Source organism: Diplotaxodon limnothrissa, linkage group LG9 (assembly GCF_057381915.1).
Source record: "Diplotaxodon limnothrissa isolate DT_005_m linkage group LG9, D_limnothrissa_male_GT1.1, whole genome shotgun sequence".
NCBI classification, from domain to species: Eukaryota; Metazoa; Chordata; class Actinopteri; order Cichliformes; family Cichlidae; genus Diplotaxodon; species Diplotaxodon limnothrissa.
Genome location: NC_140604.1, coordinates 4,019,074 through 4,035,094, shown reverse-complemented (window position 1 = coordinate 4,035,094; position 16,021 = coordinate 4,019,074). Strand labels below are relative to the sequence as shown.

Here is a 16,021-nt window from a genome sequence, read left to right as displayed (position 1 = left end):
AGCTGATCAAGCTTAAACGTGCTGCTGTTGTTCAGCCGCTGGTTTCCTCTTTCTGGAGCAAAGTGGGCCAAAAGCAAACTAGAGACACGGACTCACGACAGAAAAGCCGATCAGCTGATCACTGATCAGTTTCACGATTGAAGTAGCAGCAGGAGAGCGAGAGAGAGAGGCAGTCGCTCCATATATCGCTTGTTAAGCTTTACAAACATTCAGAGATGAACTTACACACTTGCTTTACTTCTCTCTGGGATCACTTCAGAGATGAAATGCTGGTTTGGTAGTGAGACTACAAATACACACAGCCGCTCTATCACTGAGCACACTGCTCCGACATGCTACGGTTATGAGCCGAGTTACGCCGTGTCGCAAGTTTTGTGAGGTGCTTTTTTGATATTTAATGGATCGGATTGCATTTTTTATTTCTCTCCGATATCCGATCCAGTAATTTACGTCAGTATCGGACCGATACCGGTACGTAATATGGGATCGGTCCATCTCTACTCCAGTGTTTGTCTTCTGTAATTGCTGAATTAAGGATAAAGTTGATTCGAGTTGTCTGAGTCAGTGTGACGATTAACTCTGTCGTCTGTCTTTTGTCCGTGTCAGGAGATAAAATCGGGGCTCTGCGGGAGCCGGAGCGTCACTTGCTGAAAGCATTTCTTTCAAAAGAATGAATTTGCTGCTGATCAGACACCTTCCTGATGGATAGTTAAATAGCTTCGTTTCCATGGTACTGCAAGTTCTCAATGCTAATTCCAAATCTTAGAATTTACAAATAACATAAGATACATTTAACACTTTAAATCACATATGAAAGCAGTCACGGAGTAACAGATTAGTGATCCAGGCTTCCTGCTACCACAGTAAGTCAGCAATGTAAACAATAATGGAGTCTAGTAGGTTAGGGGGCGGAGCCAGAGTTTCAGTCTCACAGCATGGGGGTAGAGGTTATTCTGGACTGGATCCTGCGCTGCAGTTTTCAGAGCACCTAAAGGCTGATGATTTTCTGAACCCTGACTGTGAATCTTAATATATGAAACGTGAAAAGAGCGTGATGGTTGGTTCATTGTCTTTGGTTCTGCAGTGTATCTGTGGATATAAATACATGCAGTGGTATTAAACTGGTTTTCGGTGTATTCCACTGTGATTACCTGCTGTTCGTGTTATGTGCCAGGTCTCTGACCCCAGACACCGAGGGAACACGTTGCCACTTTGAGGAGGTCCAGCACAGACCCTGCAGTCCAGGAACCTGCCCGCCTCTCTGTCTCCTTGACAACCAGACGCTCAGTGTGGGTGACACCTGGCTCCAAGGAGAATGTAAACAATGGTGCGTTAGATAAGGACAGAGGATATGGATGTTAATGACAAAAATGAAATGTCAGTGATACTGTGCTGGAAGCTCTGCCTGTGTTTCTTCTAGCACGTGCACTCCAGAGGGAGTTTTCTGCCAAGACATCGACTGCAGAGGTGCGTCGCCGTGTTTCTGTGAAAGAGTGTCGCAGATGTTTGAAGTCCTTGCAAAGAAAGTTGTGAAAATCCTTTGTGCTGTTTCCAGTGGACGGTGCTTGGACCCCCTGGTCGGTGTGGTCTGACTGCTCAGCGACTTGTGGTCGGGGCACACATGTTCGAACCCGCGCCTGCATCAACCCCCCACCACGAAACAATGGTTCTCACTGCAGCGGGCCAGAGAAAGAAACACAGGACTGTCAGACCCCTCCGTGCCTGGGTCTGTATCTTAAGGCAAGGAAAGAAAAGCCACATATTCTCTCCAATCAAAGGGAATTTCATTTACTCTTGTATCAACAGATGACCTTTGCCCTTGGTCTCCTTGGTCACCGTGCTCCCAGACGTGCGGGGCGGGGTCTGTATCACGACACAGGGCGTGTGTGTGCGAGCAGGGAGGAGATGCGGCGTGTCCCCCTGAGATCGAGGCTGAGAGGAACCGCGTGGAGACGCAGCTGTGCTACAAACAGCCCTGTCCAGGTACAAGAGTCATGCTGGCAGCACTGAAGCCAGACTAACAGCCACGATCGCTGTTTGTGCTGTTTCTCTCTGAACAGCTGACGGCTCTGTGTGTCTTCAGCATTTCTGAGAAGCCATTGTAATTAGAGGAACTTCAGCTGAGCTCATTAAACGATTGGACATAGTTGCAGTGACTGTTACTGATGAACACAGAGTTATTCTAATATATTATTAGGTAATGAGCTATATGGGCACAGACCAGAGTACATGTAGGGACACAACATTAGAGACTAGACTGGGGAACCACAGAGTGACATTAAAGGGTTTATTGGATCTTTGTTTTTTAGCGTCACATTGCATTATTAGGTCTCCATAGTGACTTAGTATGGTATAGATTTTCTGTTGAAGGAATATATTTCATATATGCAACCTGCTGAGCTGTATCTCACACCGCAGGACGAAGCCGTGCAGTAAAGTTACAGCTGCGCAAAATAAGAGTTAAGTCACATATGCAAAAAATGTTTTAGTGGTTGATCCCAGTCTGTTTCACACTGCTGGAGCTAATAGGACACAGATTGCAGATGTTTGCCACAGAGAATATTAAATCAGTCAAACTAACTTCACTTGTCCATCTGCTGATTTCTGTGTTGCACACATGTGCATTGCAGGTTTTATTGAGTGAAGCTGGACAGGTAGGTACAGCCTCTACTAAGTGAACAGAGCTCAGTGTACAGGGTATCGGTGTCACAGAAAACAAATCGGACCCTTAACATTACTAATGCTACCAACAAATCCTGGAACACCGGGCAAATTGGGAAAAGATGATCTGGCAGAAGAAATGAGGGCGGGCAGGAAATACACAAGGGCAGGAAGTGAAGTATGTGAAATATGAGAGAAAATAGCACAAGTAGAGCTACACAGAGCTTTGGAGCCTCGCATTCAAACCTGTGTTAGACTGTGAGAAGCTTCCAGACTGTTTGAGATTCACTGACTTTCATCTTTTTATTGTGCTTCATTTTTTGAAGCCAGTGTAGAAGAGGGTGGGCAGGTATTTGACTTCTAAAATTATGCCATAGTATGCGATTAACTGAAGAGCCGACTGTGTGTTGAAGCGACTCACAGATGACATCAAGCGCTCGTGAATCGCACTTGAATGTTTTCGTTGCTTTGGCAGGCTGTCCCATGTCAGCGTGGAGCGTTTGGTCTCAGTGTTCCTGTGCGTCCCAGAGGCAGCAGCGTTACCGTGTAGCGCTCTCTTCACCCACCAGGGGCCAACAGTGCACTCCTGTGGAAACGCAGAGCCGGGCATGCGGTCTCAGCCGCTGTGATGGTGAGTTCATTACCCTTAGAGCTGCTTAAGCTGCACTCTGGTCCTACACCTCTTCATGTGTTTTCCTGCTAGAAGTCTGCGAAGCCCCGTTTGTGTACTCGTCGTGTGGCGCTCCCTGTGAGAAGCAGTGTGAACTGCGTGGCCGTGAAGATCTGTGTCTGGGTGTCAGCGAGTGCACACCTGGCTGTTACTGTCCACAGGTGAGTTTTAATGAACGCTGCTGAGTTTAATTATGATTTTTGGACACTACCAGTAGGATACAGACGCACTTTGCCTTTGGAGGTTTTGCTTTGATTTCTGGTCATTAAGAACAAATATGATTAGCAAATAATGCAACACGTGTTAACAGCTGCGTTTTGTTGGTTTGGTTTTTGGATCTTAAGCTGCTTCAAACAGAACGTTTGCCTGAAGTATGAATTCTACATTGATGCATCTCAATGCACGTGATTTGAGCACAACACAGGACAAATGTGCTGTACTTTATGACCAAGACACAGATCCGATCGCTGCGCTGTTTCTTCTTTCCTCTGAGATGTGTGTTTTTCCTTCCAGGGCCTGCTGCAGTATAATGGGAGCTGTGTTCCTCCAGAGGAATGTGGCTGCATCCACTTGCAGCACCAAGCTCCAGGAGATCCACCCACGCCTGTCACCGTCCCACAGGGGGCCACGGTCACCATAGGCTGCAGTACCTGGTCAGTTGTCTCTATCAGCCCCTGTTGCTGATAGAGACATGAATGTTTTCTCACAGTGTTGTCGTCACTCTCTGCTCTTTCTTTGTGATTCCCAGCTTGTGTGTGCAGTTTGTCTTTTATGCTGCCTGGGCTGTGACAGGTTGTTATTATTGTCCGTTTTGTTGACTTCTCTGTCCTCCAGTCTTTGTCACGATGGGAGTTTGCAGTGCGACATGAGAGAATGTGAAGGTAAGAGAGCAGAGTAATAAAACGAGGTTCTCTGTAAACACGGTGAACCTGAATCTTTCTTTCTCTCCTTCTTTCAGTCGTCCTCAGCGAGTGGTCGGGCTGGACTCGGTGCTCTCCCTGCGTGCTGCAGCACAACAGCTCGCAGATGGTGTCGATCCAGAGGCGCTTTCGAGCCTGTTTGGACCTGGATTCTGGTCTTCCAGTCTCTAGAGAGGAGGAGAGCCAGTGTCCAGGACTGCTGGTAGAGGAGAGGCCATGTCCAGATGCTAACATCTGCAGAGGTAACAAAGATGCTCACACCAAGAGTTTGTTTCGTGTCAGAGGATTCAGTCGTCTTATTGGCCAGATGTCACTGAGGAGAGAGCAGCAAAAGTAAATGTTCTGTGTTATGTTAGCGATTTTACTGCTGTCTGCAAACTCATACTGACCTTTGCAAGATTCTTTTAGGTCAAACTTGCACTGTGCACCTGGAAGTTGGGTCGGATTGAGGTTGGAGGACGTTCACACCATAAACAAACTGCACAAACTGCACCTCCTCCACAGGGTCTGGGTGTTTGTGGGCACCACAGTTGTGCTCTGTCTGAGACCCTCTCAGTAAAAGTTTGACACAGATTGCATGCAAACAGTGGGTGAATGAGTCAGGGCTCGACGAGCACGGCTCCAAAGAAAAAAATGAATTACACAGTCGGTCAGAGGGTGATGAAATGACTGCAGCGCGGTTTTCTCTGGAAAGGAAAGGGGGGTGATTGTGTTTTGAAATAAATGCGTGCACTTCAAAGCATATTCTTTTCATCTAAATAAAGACAGTTGGAGTCTCACACACAGCGAGGAATAAACGACTGCAGACACCGATAATGTCCAAGTCATAAACAGGCAAACCTTTAAACTGTTTCAGTGTATTAAATAAATGTATGTAGTTTTGGATCCAGTGACGAGAGCGATGTCATTCTGACATGTGGAGTCTCTGAGGGAAAATGTTTACTGTGTGTCAGTCACAGCTGCCATCAGCAGACAGTTAAGAGGCCTTAATCAGTGCAAAATGGGCTTTTCCTGCTATTCTGACTCACTTTATTCCCCAAAGGAGAAGAAAAGGACAGGTTAAATGCTCATGTGTGGTTAGCTTTGCTTTTATGTGCGTGCAAAGGATGATTCAGCTCAAATTTAACTCTGTCATCCATCCATTTTTTATACACGAATGGCTCTGAATGACTGCTGTCCCAGCTTAATTTGCATGTCAAACAACTGAAGCCTGGTTCTTGGTCATAGTGAGTAAATACTGCTCAGCAAGAACAAACTAAAATGTGTCTCTTACTTATAAATCATACAGCAAATAAACACATTGTGTTTGTCGCTCTGTCGTCATCATCTAAAACGAAACACTTAAAGTTTCTGTATTTGTCACTGTCAGTCTGTTAATGCGGATAATACCAAGGTTAGGTTAGTTATGATAGTCACTCTGCTCTCCTAGATGTGTGTCAGTGGAGTGGGTGGAGTGCTTGGACAGCGTGTGCTGAGCCGTGCAGCGGTGGAGTCAGGCAGCGCTACAGACAGCCCCTGGCCTCTCCTGCAGGACCCCAGTGTAGGAGCCAAGAGACCCAGACCCAAGGATGCAACACGGCCCTCTGCCCAGGTACATGTGAGCTTAAAAAGAGAGCAAAGCCAACAGGCAACATCAGTGGTGTAGTTCATAAGTTCAGTTCCAAAGATAACATTAGTTACACAATTTGCTGATATATATGTGAATGGAGATGACTGCAAAAGCCCCTAAAAGTAAAGGCTGTTGGAAGTTTTGGTACACGCAGTGAAAATGTTTTCCTCGAAGGCTTCGAGGCTGAGCCGGACAGAGATGATCATGTTGTTTGTGTCAGCGTGGTTTGTTAGAAACACATTTGTGTGTTTTCACTTTGAACTAATGCAAAGTCATTAGTGTTTCTTTTCAGCAGCTGAAGGAACTTCTGCACATTCTTGGAAAGAAGTGAGAGGAAATCAGACGTACAAGTAAAACGTATATAAAACGACACACAGAGGAAAATGATCCGATTCAATGAATTTCTAACCAAACGTCTTTACAGCTTAAAAAGAAGAATTTTATAGGAAGTTCCATTAGTTCTGAAGCTGTTTGAAATAAAACAAATCAGGATGTACTAAAAGACTAAATCAGACTGAAGACAAAACTTTGTCCTTACGATTATCTGTCTGTCACAAAGCTACAGCTACAAGCCGCACACATCACACCACCACCACCGTGCTGAACTCTGTTTCTACGTCAGGTCACATTTTGCAGCGCAGGCATGGTTTTCTTTGCTTTTTCAGGTGAGCGCTGTGAGGACAGGGATCGAGCCTCCCAGGACAGCTGTGCCAACAAGTGTCCTCGCAGCTGCACTGACCTATGGGAGCATGTGCAGTGTCTCCAAGGAGCCTGTCACCCGGGTAACCATGGATAACATCTTCCTAATATTAGACTTTCATTACGTGAAATTCATTGTTTCTCTGTGTTTCTTTACTTTTCCGTCTCTTTTTTTGGTTTTTGTCTCCTCAGGTTGTCGGTGTCCAGAAGGACAGCTGTTGCAAGATGGCCGCTGCGTGCCAGTGACAGAATGTCGTTGTGGTATCCCATCAGGCAACGGGACGCTGGAGTTCCTCCCTGAAGAGGAGTTTACTGTGGACTGTAACACCTGGTGAGAACTGCTTTCTGTGAGCTGAAGTATGGTCATAGTTGGGATTAATAAAGCAGTTTTTCAAATTTTTGTAGCGTTTAGTTCATAAACTTTGCTCCGTCTCACTTCTCGTAACGCCCCTCCGTGTGCAGTGTGTGTGAGCATGGCACGGTGGTGTGCTCCAAGCTTCCCTGTCCAGTCTATGAGCCCTGGAGTCCATGGAGCGCCTGCTCAGCTTCATGTGAGCGAGGCCGGAGAACCAGGACGCGCCGCTGCCAGGACACAGAGGGCGGCCCGCCCTGTGCCGAAGTCACGCAAACAGAAATCTGTGATCTGCCGTCGTGTCCAGGTCGGACATAGAAAAAATATCCAGCCAAGATCCTGAGATTTTACCTGCAAGTCTGGCGTCCCCTTACCTCCTTAATCTCTGCTTAACTCGCCGCCTCTCTTTGCAGCGGGTTGTTTGCTGAGTGAGTGGTCGGCCTGGAGCGAGTGCAGCGCCTCCTGTGACGGTGGGTTGTCATTGCGGAACAAGACGGTCCTTCGAGAGCCAGAGCCCGGTGGGACAGCCTGTGTCGGGCCACTTGAACAGCACGTTGTCTGTAACACCAACAGCTGCCTGCCCGGTAACACAAGCACACAACACTGCGCACTTTGTGTGTCTACTGAGAGATACCCCTTGAGTTCAAATGATGTGAAACTGTTGTCAGTCAGCTCATCAAAGTCCTAACGAGTGATGTTTACAGTTATATTAATCATAACAAACAAAGTGAATACGAAGTAAATATATCAGCGCACATGTCTGCACGCCGACCTGTTACAGGTGAGGTCATTTGCTTTATGTTCCTGCAGAGTGTCCCGGCACGCAGGTGTCCAGTGACTGTTCAGCTTCCTGTCCGTATACCTGCCAGGACTTGTGGCCACACACTCAGTGTTTACCTGGACCCTGCACGCCGGGGTGCACATGCCCTCCTGGACAGGTGTGTGTGTGTGTGTGTGTGTGTGTGTGTGTGTGTGTGTGTGTGTGTGGTTGGACAGCAGATGTGAGTCCTAACTGATTGTGTCATCGTGCCCTTTGCAGGTGTTGCACAGGGGCTCCTGTGTGGCTCACGCTGACTGTCCCTGTTCGCCGCTCTCTTTGCCGGCTGATTTTCAAAGCTGGAATGTCAGCTCCGAGTACTTCACGGAAGCTCTGCTGCCCCCGGGAGCGGCCATCCAGCACCTCTGCAATACATGGTGATCTGCTACTGTTGGTGTGGTCCAGTCATTCACTGAGTCGTGTTGTAGGCAGTTGAACCAACGGCTGTAAAACTGTAATATGTGGCTCTTACATTTCCGGGCTGGCTCTGGCTCAGGTTGTAGAGCAGGTCAGCTACTAATCAGAAGGTTGGTGGTTCAATAGCTGCTCAGGTATCCTTGGGCAAGATGTTGAATCCCCAGTTGCTCCTGATGTGTTCATTAGAGTAAGATTTTGTGTGAATTTTAGACAGAAAGCACTCAGACACAGTGAAAAGTGCACAAATGGGAGATTAAACGATGCAGAGTGCTCGAGTAGAGTAAAACAGCACTGTGGAAGAAGCAGTGCATCCACGCTGCGCAGTTTAAAAATGACTCAACCGATGATTTGATTTTTTTTCTAATGTTTCTAACAATATTCCAACCCAAAGAAATGTATGTTTTATTCATTGTTGTGTTTCATTTTGATCCAAGACATTTAATTGTAGCAATTAACGTTACATTTGCTACATTTTCTTCAGTATTTCTTCAGAATAAAGAGACACACCATAAATAAAGTCAGTTAAATGACTGGTACCTTGTTCATGAACATCATTTCTGCCCGAGTCAGGTCGATTTTATCCAACTGTCTATTTTTGCTTTAATTAAAAGAAAACGTTGGGTTACTTAACATAATCCCTGGTTCTTTGATAACAGAGTGAGGTGTTTCACTATGGGGAATCGCCTCGGCGTGACCAACTACGGAAGCTCCAATGACACCACGTCTGTCTATGACAGACCTGTCGAGTCGTGCTCAGGGCTCCGCCCCCTCATACTAACACGGCCGACCAGCTCCTCCTAACTCATTCCAAGCGGATTTCTTTCCGTGCCTAAGCAAGGAGGGAAGTGTTGGTGAAACACCTCACTCTGTTATCAAAGAACCAGGGATTACGTTAAGTAACCCAACGTTCTTTTTCTAACTTCGCTCGGTGTTTCACTATGGGAGATATGGCCCACTCCCGGATTGCGCCAGCTCCCGAAGCTACTCTCCAGTGCTACTCCAGGATCTCAGGTCGAACCTGAGGCACCAGAATCCAGCACCGTCTGAGCCAGGGATGACTGTGCAACATCCAGCCGATAAAACCGGACAAACGTGTGCGGCGTAGCCCAGCTTGCTGCCGCACAAATATCCTGGACTGATACACCTCTGAACAACGCCTAGGATGTGGCCACACCCCTAGTGGAGTGAGCTCGGAGTCCCGGGGGCGGGGCTGCAAGCCCTTACAGCTATAAGCCAGAGCTAAGGCCTCTACAATCCAATGAGCTAGCCTCTGGCGTGATACGGGCCTGCCCTTGTGAGGGGAGGCCCAGCTGATCCGACTTCCTGAATCCAGCTGTTCTGTCAACATAAGTCCCCAAGGCCCGGACAGGGCACAAAGTGTTCAGCCTCTGCTCCCTCTCTGAAGAGAATGGAGGGGGGTGAAAAGCCAGGAGCTCTACTGTAGAGCACCTGTTAGGTATTTTAGTACCATGGTAGCATTTACTGGATATTGTTTTATAGTGACATTATGCAGGAAAACTCTGTTACTCAATAAGGCCCATCTACTAGTTGTTTTTCTCTTTCTCTGTGACCCAAGAATTAATGTGTAGGACTCACAAGCTGGTACCTCAAGGTCGAAAACACCACAGAGATGAGACCACTTCCCTACTCCCATCCTCCCTTCCTTATCTCTTAGAAAAAGGCTCGTTAAAGGCTAGGTGGTTTGTTTCAGAATTCACTAATGAAAGAACTCTGTATTTTATGTCTAGGAGTGTATTTTGCTGGGATGATCATAAATTATAGCTGAACTGATAAACTACACAAGGGATACTTTGCTCAGAAGGCAGGAAGACGTTTCCTTATTTGGTCTGTACCGGTTTGAACTGGGAAAGCTGACACACGAACCTTTTTTTCATCTATATAAACTGCTGTGTATCAAATAAACCTTTGAGTCGATTTGGGAAGACAACCTGAAGCAGTCTGTGTTTCCTTGTTCTCCCAAGCTGCTCCCGACGTCGTAACTAACCCAGCTGAATGGCATACCTGAGTGTTACTTTAAATAATTAGGAATCTTAGAAGGAAAGGACAGAACTCTGCTTATCGCTCACGCCACGGAGGAAACCCGGGAAGGCAATTTCCTTCAGCACCTGTATGACATTTCCAGCACTTTAGGCTGGGTTAGGCCTCAGGAGTGCTTTAGTGAGTCCGGGGCCAGCTGTAGACAAGAGGGGTGAATAGACAGAGCCCGTAATTCACTAACTCGCTTGGCTGTGGTTAGAGCCAACAGCAGAGTGGTTTTAAGAGAGAGAAACTTCAACCCCACTGCCCCAATAGGCTCAAAGGGGTGGTGGGAGAGGGCGTCTAAAACGACTGACAGATCCTATAAAGGGACCAGTGGTCTAGAAACTGGGAGCGTTCGACGCACCCCTCTCATGAAGCGACATACAAGGGGGTGCTGCCCGGCAGGTTTATCACCAAACCCCACGTGGCAGGCTGAAATAGCTGCTAAATAGACCTTTATAATGGAAAAGGCTTTCCTTTTGTCCAGCAAGTCTTGAAGAAAACACAACAGCTCCACCACTGAACACTGAAAAGGGATAATCTGCTTTTCATGGCACCACTCTTCAAAAACACACCATTTACTGCTGTAAATGGAACGAGTGGAGGAGGCTCTGGCATTCTGAATGGTTTCAATAACCTTCGGAGGCATGCCTGCTGCCTTCAAATTCCACCTTTCACGGGCCAGGCCTAGAGAGCAACCTGGTCTGGATGGGGATGGTATATCTCCCCCTGCGCCTGAGACAGTAGGTCCCTGCGGATGGGGAGTGGCCATGGCTCGTCCACCAGAAGCTGGATGATTTCTGCTATCCAGTGTTTGGATGGCCACCGTGGAGCTATTAAAATCTGAGACAGCCCCTGATCCCTCACTCTGATCAGTGTTGGGGAGATCAGGCTGAGGGGAGGGAAAGCATACAGCAGAGTTTTTGGCCATGGATGGGCCAGCGCATCCACGCCCAGTGGCGCATGTGCGTCTGACAGGGAGAAAAACAGGGGGCACTGTGTGTTTTCTCGTGAGGCGAGGAGATCTACGGCAGCCCGGCCGTATCTCTGCCAAATCTGCTCCACCACCTTTGGGTGAAGCCTCCATTCTCCGAACAGTGGATTTCCTCTGGACAGGAGGTCCGCCCCCCTGTTCAGAATTCCTGGCACGTGAGTTGCCCGAAGGGAGAGGAGCCGAGTGCTGCTCCACATAATTATTTCCCTGGCTAACCTGTGTAGTTGCCGGGAACGGGTGCCGCCCTGGCGGTTGATATAAGCAACTACAGTGGAGTTGTCTGTTTTCACTAAAACATGTTGACCCCGGAGATACGGCAGAAAATGGAGCACCGCGTGGAGCTCCAGCACATTTATGTGATTCAGAGCGAGCCTCTGTGACCAAACGCCATTCACTGCTCTGCCCATCATAGTCGCACCCCAACCTGACAGGGATGCATCTGTGGTCAGCGTCACCCTGGATGATACTGCCCCGAGAGGTACCGCCGCCGCGAGAGCTGTCGGGCTCCTCCAAGGCCGGAGAGCCGCGATACACGGCTGCATTATTTTTACACCACGATTGAGATGTCGGCGAGGGCACAGCTGCAGAGAAGCGACCCACCGCTGAAAATCTCTCATCATAAGCAGCCCCAAATGTACCATCGATATCACCGAGGCCATGAGGCCGAGGAGGCGGAGACAGAGTCGGAACCGCACGACTTTCCCAGCTGAAAACGGGAAAGACAGTGAGTGAAGGATGCGATCCTCCGCTCTGAAAGTGCGATAAGAGATGGAGTCTATTCTGAGCCCCAGATACTCTGTAAACTGTGCGGGTTCCAAGTGGCTCTTTTCCAGGTTGATAGTGAACCCAAGCTCCGTGAGGTGATTCACCACCACCTCGGAGTCTTTGATCGCCTGCTCTCGCGATCGTGAGCATATTAGATAATCGTCTATGTAAGAGAATATTCTGATGCCGCTGTTCCTTAACGGAGACAGCGCTGCCTCCACACGTTTGCTAAACACCCTTGGAGCTAAGGATAGCCCGAATGGGATAGTTTGAAACTCGTACGCTACGCTCTGATAAGCGAACGTGAGATATTTCCTGTGTGGAGGATAAATGGCGATGTGAAAATATGCGTCTGATAGGTCGATTGTAACAAACCAATCGCCTGTGTGAATTGAGCAACAAAGCGTCTTGTGTGTGAGCATTCTGAACGTGTACTTTCTCAAATGCTTGTTTAACACACGCAGATCCAGAATAGGGCGGAGCGACGTTCCGTCCTTTTTCGGGATGAGGAAATAGCGGGAGTAAAAGCCCTGCTGAGCTTCTTCGCTCGGAACCGCTCCGACCGCCTGTTTGTGTAACAGGGAGGATATTTCCTCCTCCAGCACATTCGCTGAATCGCGACTGGCCACAGAAGCTAACACTCCGCCGAATCTCGGGGGTTTTGCCGCAAACTGTAGTCTGTAACCATGGGAAATGGTTGACAAGACCCAGGGATGAACTGCGCATGCGCGCCACCGCTCCAGCCGCGCTGCGAGCGGGCCTCTGAAGACGCGGTAGCATGACGTCACCCCTGTCTCCCGGAAGGAGTTGGGGCTCTCCCCCTCGGGAAGAGCGTGAGCTCCCCCCGCTGGGAACAAAGACTAATTGCAGTGATTTTCTTTTGTTTTTATTTTGAAACTGGGGGGACATTCTGCCCTTGGCAAACTGCCTGGCTGCAGAAATGCACGTTTTATTTCTTTTGTTACCCCCAAACCACAGTGAAGTGTCTGGTGACTCTGGGCAGTGCTTGGTGACACAGACAGAGTGCTTAGAAGTGTTTTGTCACACTGCTCCATATGTCCACAAGTCTGTCCTCCCTGAACTGGAGGAGGAGACTGAGAGGGTGCTCCTGGTGAACTGGAAACTTCCGGAGACCCTGAACTTTGGAGTGATTTGGTTACCCCTTCTAACACCTTCCTTCTCTTTGGGGAAGAAAATAGGGGTGACACAGAATGCTGCAGGTGTGCTGCTAGGCTGACAGCTTCTTTTTCCCCTCCGGGGTCTGACGGCTTGTTCTTTGCAGCAACTGCTGCAAAGGAATGCTTGCCCCAAGGTCTTTGGTTCTCTACCTTGGCCTGGTGGGCACCCTGCTGGCCTCCTGCTCCTCTCTGCATTCTGACCCCACTCTGTCTCCCTCTCACAGCTGCTGCTGTTGCTGCAAAGCCAGCTCTTGGCACCTGCTGGGGCTGAGAGTTAGGTTTTCTGGGTAAGCAGAGGTTGAATGCTTCTCCCTCCTGCTTTCTGTGGGTGCTTGTTTCTCTCATTCTCTCCAGGGCTGGGCCAAAGAGACCTTTGGTTGGGTCATAGGCTGCATCCATGACCTCAGCCTTCTGAGCATCACCTAGGCCTGACAGGTTTAGCCACAAGGCTCTCTCACCCGAGACTGCAAGGCCCATAACGCGGCCACACCCTTGGACTGCTCCCCTGGAGGAGCGAAGAATGAGATCATTAACCACGCAGATTTCATCCCAGAGGGCTGGGTTCTGGGAACCTGAGTCAAGCTGATGGCCCATGTCTTCCAGAATTTCTGCCTGATATGCTGATAGCAGTGTGACTGCATTAAGCGAGCATACTGACTGTGCAGCATATTTGTACGTCCTTTGATAAATAGATGCCGTGAGGTGATCTGTCTTGTTGGGCAAAGAAATGCTAGAAGAAGCTGAGATTGCCCTGCGGTTAGGGTGAAGGTGATACGCCACTGAAGGCTCCACTGCTGGGGGTTCGGTCAGCCCCAGTTCACCCATCCCCTGGATCTCAAGCTTAGAGCAGCCCTTGGTCGGAAGCTTGCTTTTAAAAGGGCTTGACCAATAGTGACTCATTTCTTTCATGCAGGCCGTGACTGCTGGCAGAAGCTGCTTCGATGGTGGCAAGGCTGGTGGGAGCCTCTTGCCGTCATACAGGTTGCATTCTGCCCCTTCGGCATCCTGGGCGGCTGGCCATGGGATGCCTAGCTTGGCAGCAGCCCATTTGCAGACCTCGTACAAATTGCTGTCCACCAGGGGTGCAACTTCAGCCCCACTCGGTGGCCTGGACTGCTGGGGAGGAAAGGTAGAGTCATCCTCCTGTTCCTCATCCATGTCCTCCAGGTCGAGGAGGTCGGAGTCGACATCGCCCTCCGCGTCCTCGCCACCCGGCTCGCCCACGTTTTGATCGAGGAGGTCCTCGAACGATGGGGGCATGAGCGGGGACTCTTCTTCCATCATGTCCGCCCAGCTTGTGGAGGCTCGCGGATGACGGATATCGCTCGTAGCAGTAGCCGCCGACAGGCAGGGGTCCTGACTGTTCGTTACTGCTACTCTCAGCCTCCTTTCCAGGACTTTCTCTGGCATCAAAGCACAGTGTGGGCATCCCTGAGGGTCCGCCAGTGAAGCCTGAGCATGCTTGGCACCCATACAGACGATGCACATTGGATGAGGGTCCCTGCCTGAGATGGTGGCACCGCATGATGCGGGGCACGGGCGGGATGCAGCCTCTTTCGCCGTAGACTTGGTTAGCGGAAAGGGGTGAGACTAGGCTACACCAGGCTCGTCTCGACACGTTAGCCCGTAAGTAGCTAGGACTGGCAGCGGGTGTTAAATCCGATCTAGCCGCGGCGGGAGTCAGCTCGTCGTGACAAGTTAGCTGCACTCCGCTAGTCAATATCGTTAGCGACTTAATGCTAACCGAACCCTAGGTCGACCAACAAGCTAATGCTAGTGAGACGCTAATGTGGTTCGTGGCCTGCTAACAAGTCAATGCTAGCCGGACACTGAACGAACAGCTCGCCGTAACGCGTTAGCCCGAGTCACACAACGTCGGCTACCTCGCTAACTAAAACCAGGAACCGCTGGGACAGCTCGCCTGACGCGGTTGCTGTTCCACAGTGCAACTCTAAGTACGCTTCTTTCGAAGGACTTACTCAGCACGATCCAAACGGCCACCGGAAGAACTGTGTTCGGCGACGTACTCCTACACGGGACGCCTGAGAACTGTTAAGCAGCTAATCAAGTTAGTTAGTAGTTAGTAGTTTCTCACGGGAAGAAAGCGAGAATGAGTTAGGAGGAGCTGGTCGGCCGTGTTAGTATGAGGGGGCGGAGCCCTGAGCACGACTCGACAGGTCTGTCATAGACAGACGTGGTGTCATTGGAGCTTCCGTAGTTGGTCACGCCGAGGCGATTCCCCATAGTGAAACACCGAGCGAAGTTAGAAAAAGAACAGAGGCTGTAGTAGCAGCTTTCATCTTCCTCTGTGCTTTGTAGGGGTGCAACGATATTCGTATCGATATTGAACCGTTCGATACAGTGCTTTCGGTTCGGTACGCATATGTATCGAACAATACAATATTTGTAATTTATTTTATCAACTTTCCTTCTGACGATGCTGTCTGTGTTGAGCGCTCAGTGAATCTGCGTTCGACTACTCCGCCTAGGCTGCACTGTCGAGCGCAGATCCACTGAGCGCTCAACACAGACAGCATCGTCAGAAGGAAGAGAGCAGGGCAAGCTAGCGAGAGAGAAGTTAAGCTCTCCTTGCAACATGGACCTCCCCCACCCTCATTCAGATCTGGTGTTTGGAATTATTTTGGTTTTCATGTGACGTATGACCCTGAAGGTAAGCGAGTCATGGACTAAAGTAAAACAGTATGTTGGATGTGCCATGCAATGCTCAATTACATGGGTGGGAACTAGTGTGTTAGCGCAGTTAGCTCGTTAACGTGTTGGCCGTCTAGCCCCATGCACGGGGCGATCGGCGGTAGCTCGTTAACGGAGATTTGCCGTGTTGTGGCGTTAAGGTCATTTCAACGAGATTAACGCTGACAGCACTAGTGGGAACACAACG

At 49.2% G+C, this 16,021-nt stretch overlaps 1 protein-coding gene and 1 pseudogene across 1 annotated transcript in view; one reads left to right on the top strand and one right to left on the bottom strand.

Annotated features, from left to right (window-relative positions):
• sspo (SCO-spondin) overlaps positions 1-16,021 on the top strand; it is a 113,196-nt gene that overhangs the window by 71,209 nt on the left and 25,966 nt on the right. Inside the window, exons 94-109 of the mRNA XM_085362593.1 lie at positions 1,175-1,327; positions 1,421-1,467; positions 1,556-1,726; positions 1,807-1,983; positions 3,137-3,292; positions 3,365-3,492; positions 3,845-3,984; positions 4,166-4,212; positions 4,290-4,493; positions 5,681-5,842; positions 6,526-6,642; positions 6,752-6,890; positions 7,022-7,218; positions 7,325-7,495; positions 7,722-7,849; positions 7,951-8,105. Coding sequence (XP_085218719.1) covers positions 1,175-1,327; positions 1,421-1,467; positions 1,556-1,726; positions 1,807-1,983; positions 3,137-3,292; positions 3,365-3,492; positions 3,845-3,984; positions 4,166-4,212; positions 4,290-4,493; positions 5,681-5,842; positions 6,526-6,642; positions 6,752-6,890; positions 7,022-7,218; positions 7,325-7,495; positions 7,722-7,849; positions 7,951-8,105 — 2,292 coding nt within the window. The remainder of the gene's footprint in view (positions 1-1,174; positions 1,328-1,420; positions 1,468-1,555; positions 1,727-1,806; positions 1,984-3,136; positions 3,293-3,364; positions 3,493-3,844; positions 3,985-4,165; positions 4,213-4,289; positions 4,494-5,680; positions 5,843-6,525; positions 6,643-6,751; positions 6,891-7,021; positions 7,219-7,324; positions 7,496-7,721; positions 7,850-7,950; positions 8,106-16,021) is intronic.
• Positions 10,846-15,366, bottom strand: LOC146625001 (uncharacterized; annotated as a pseudogene).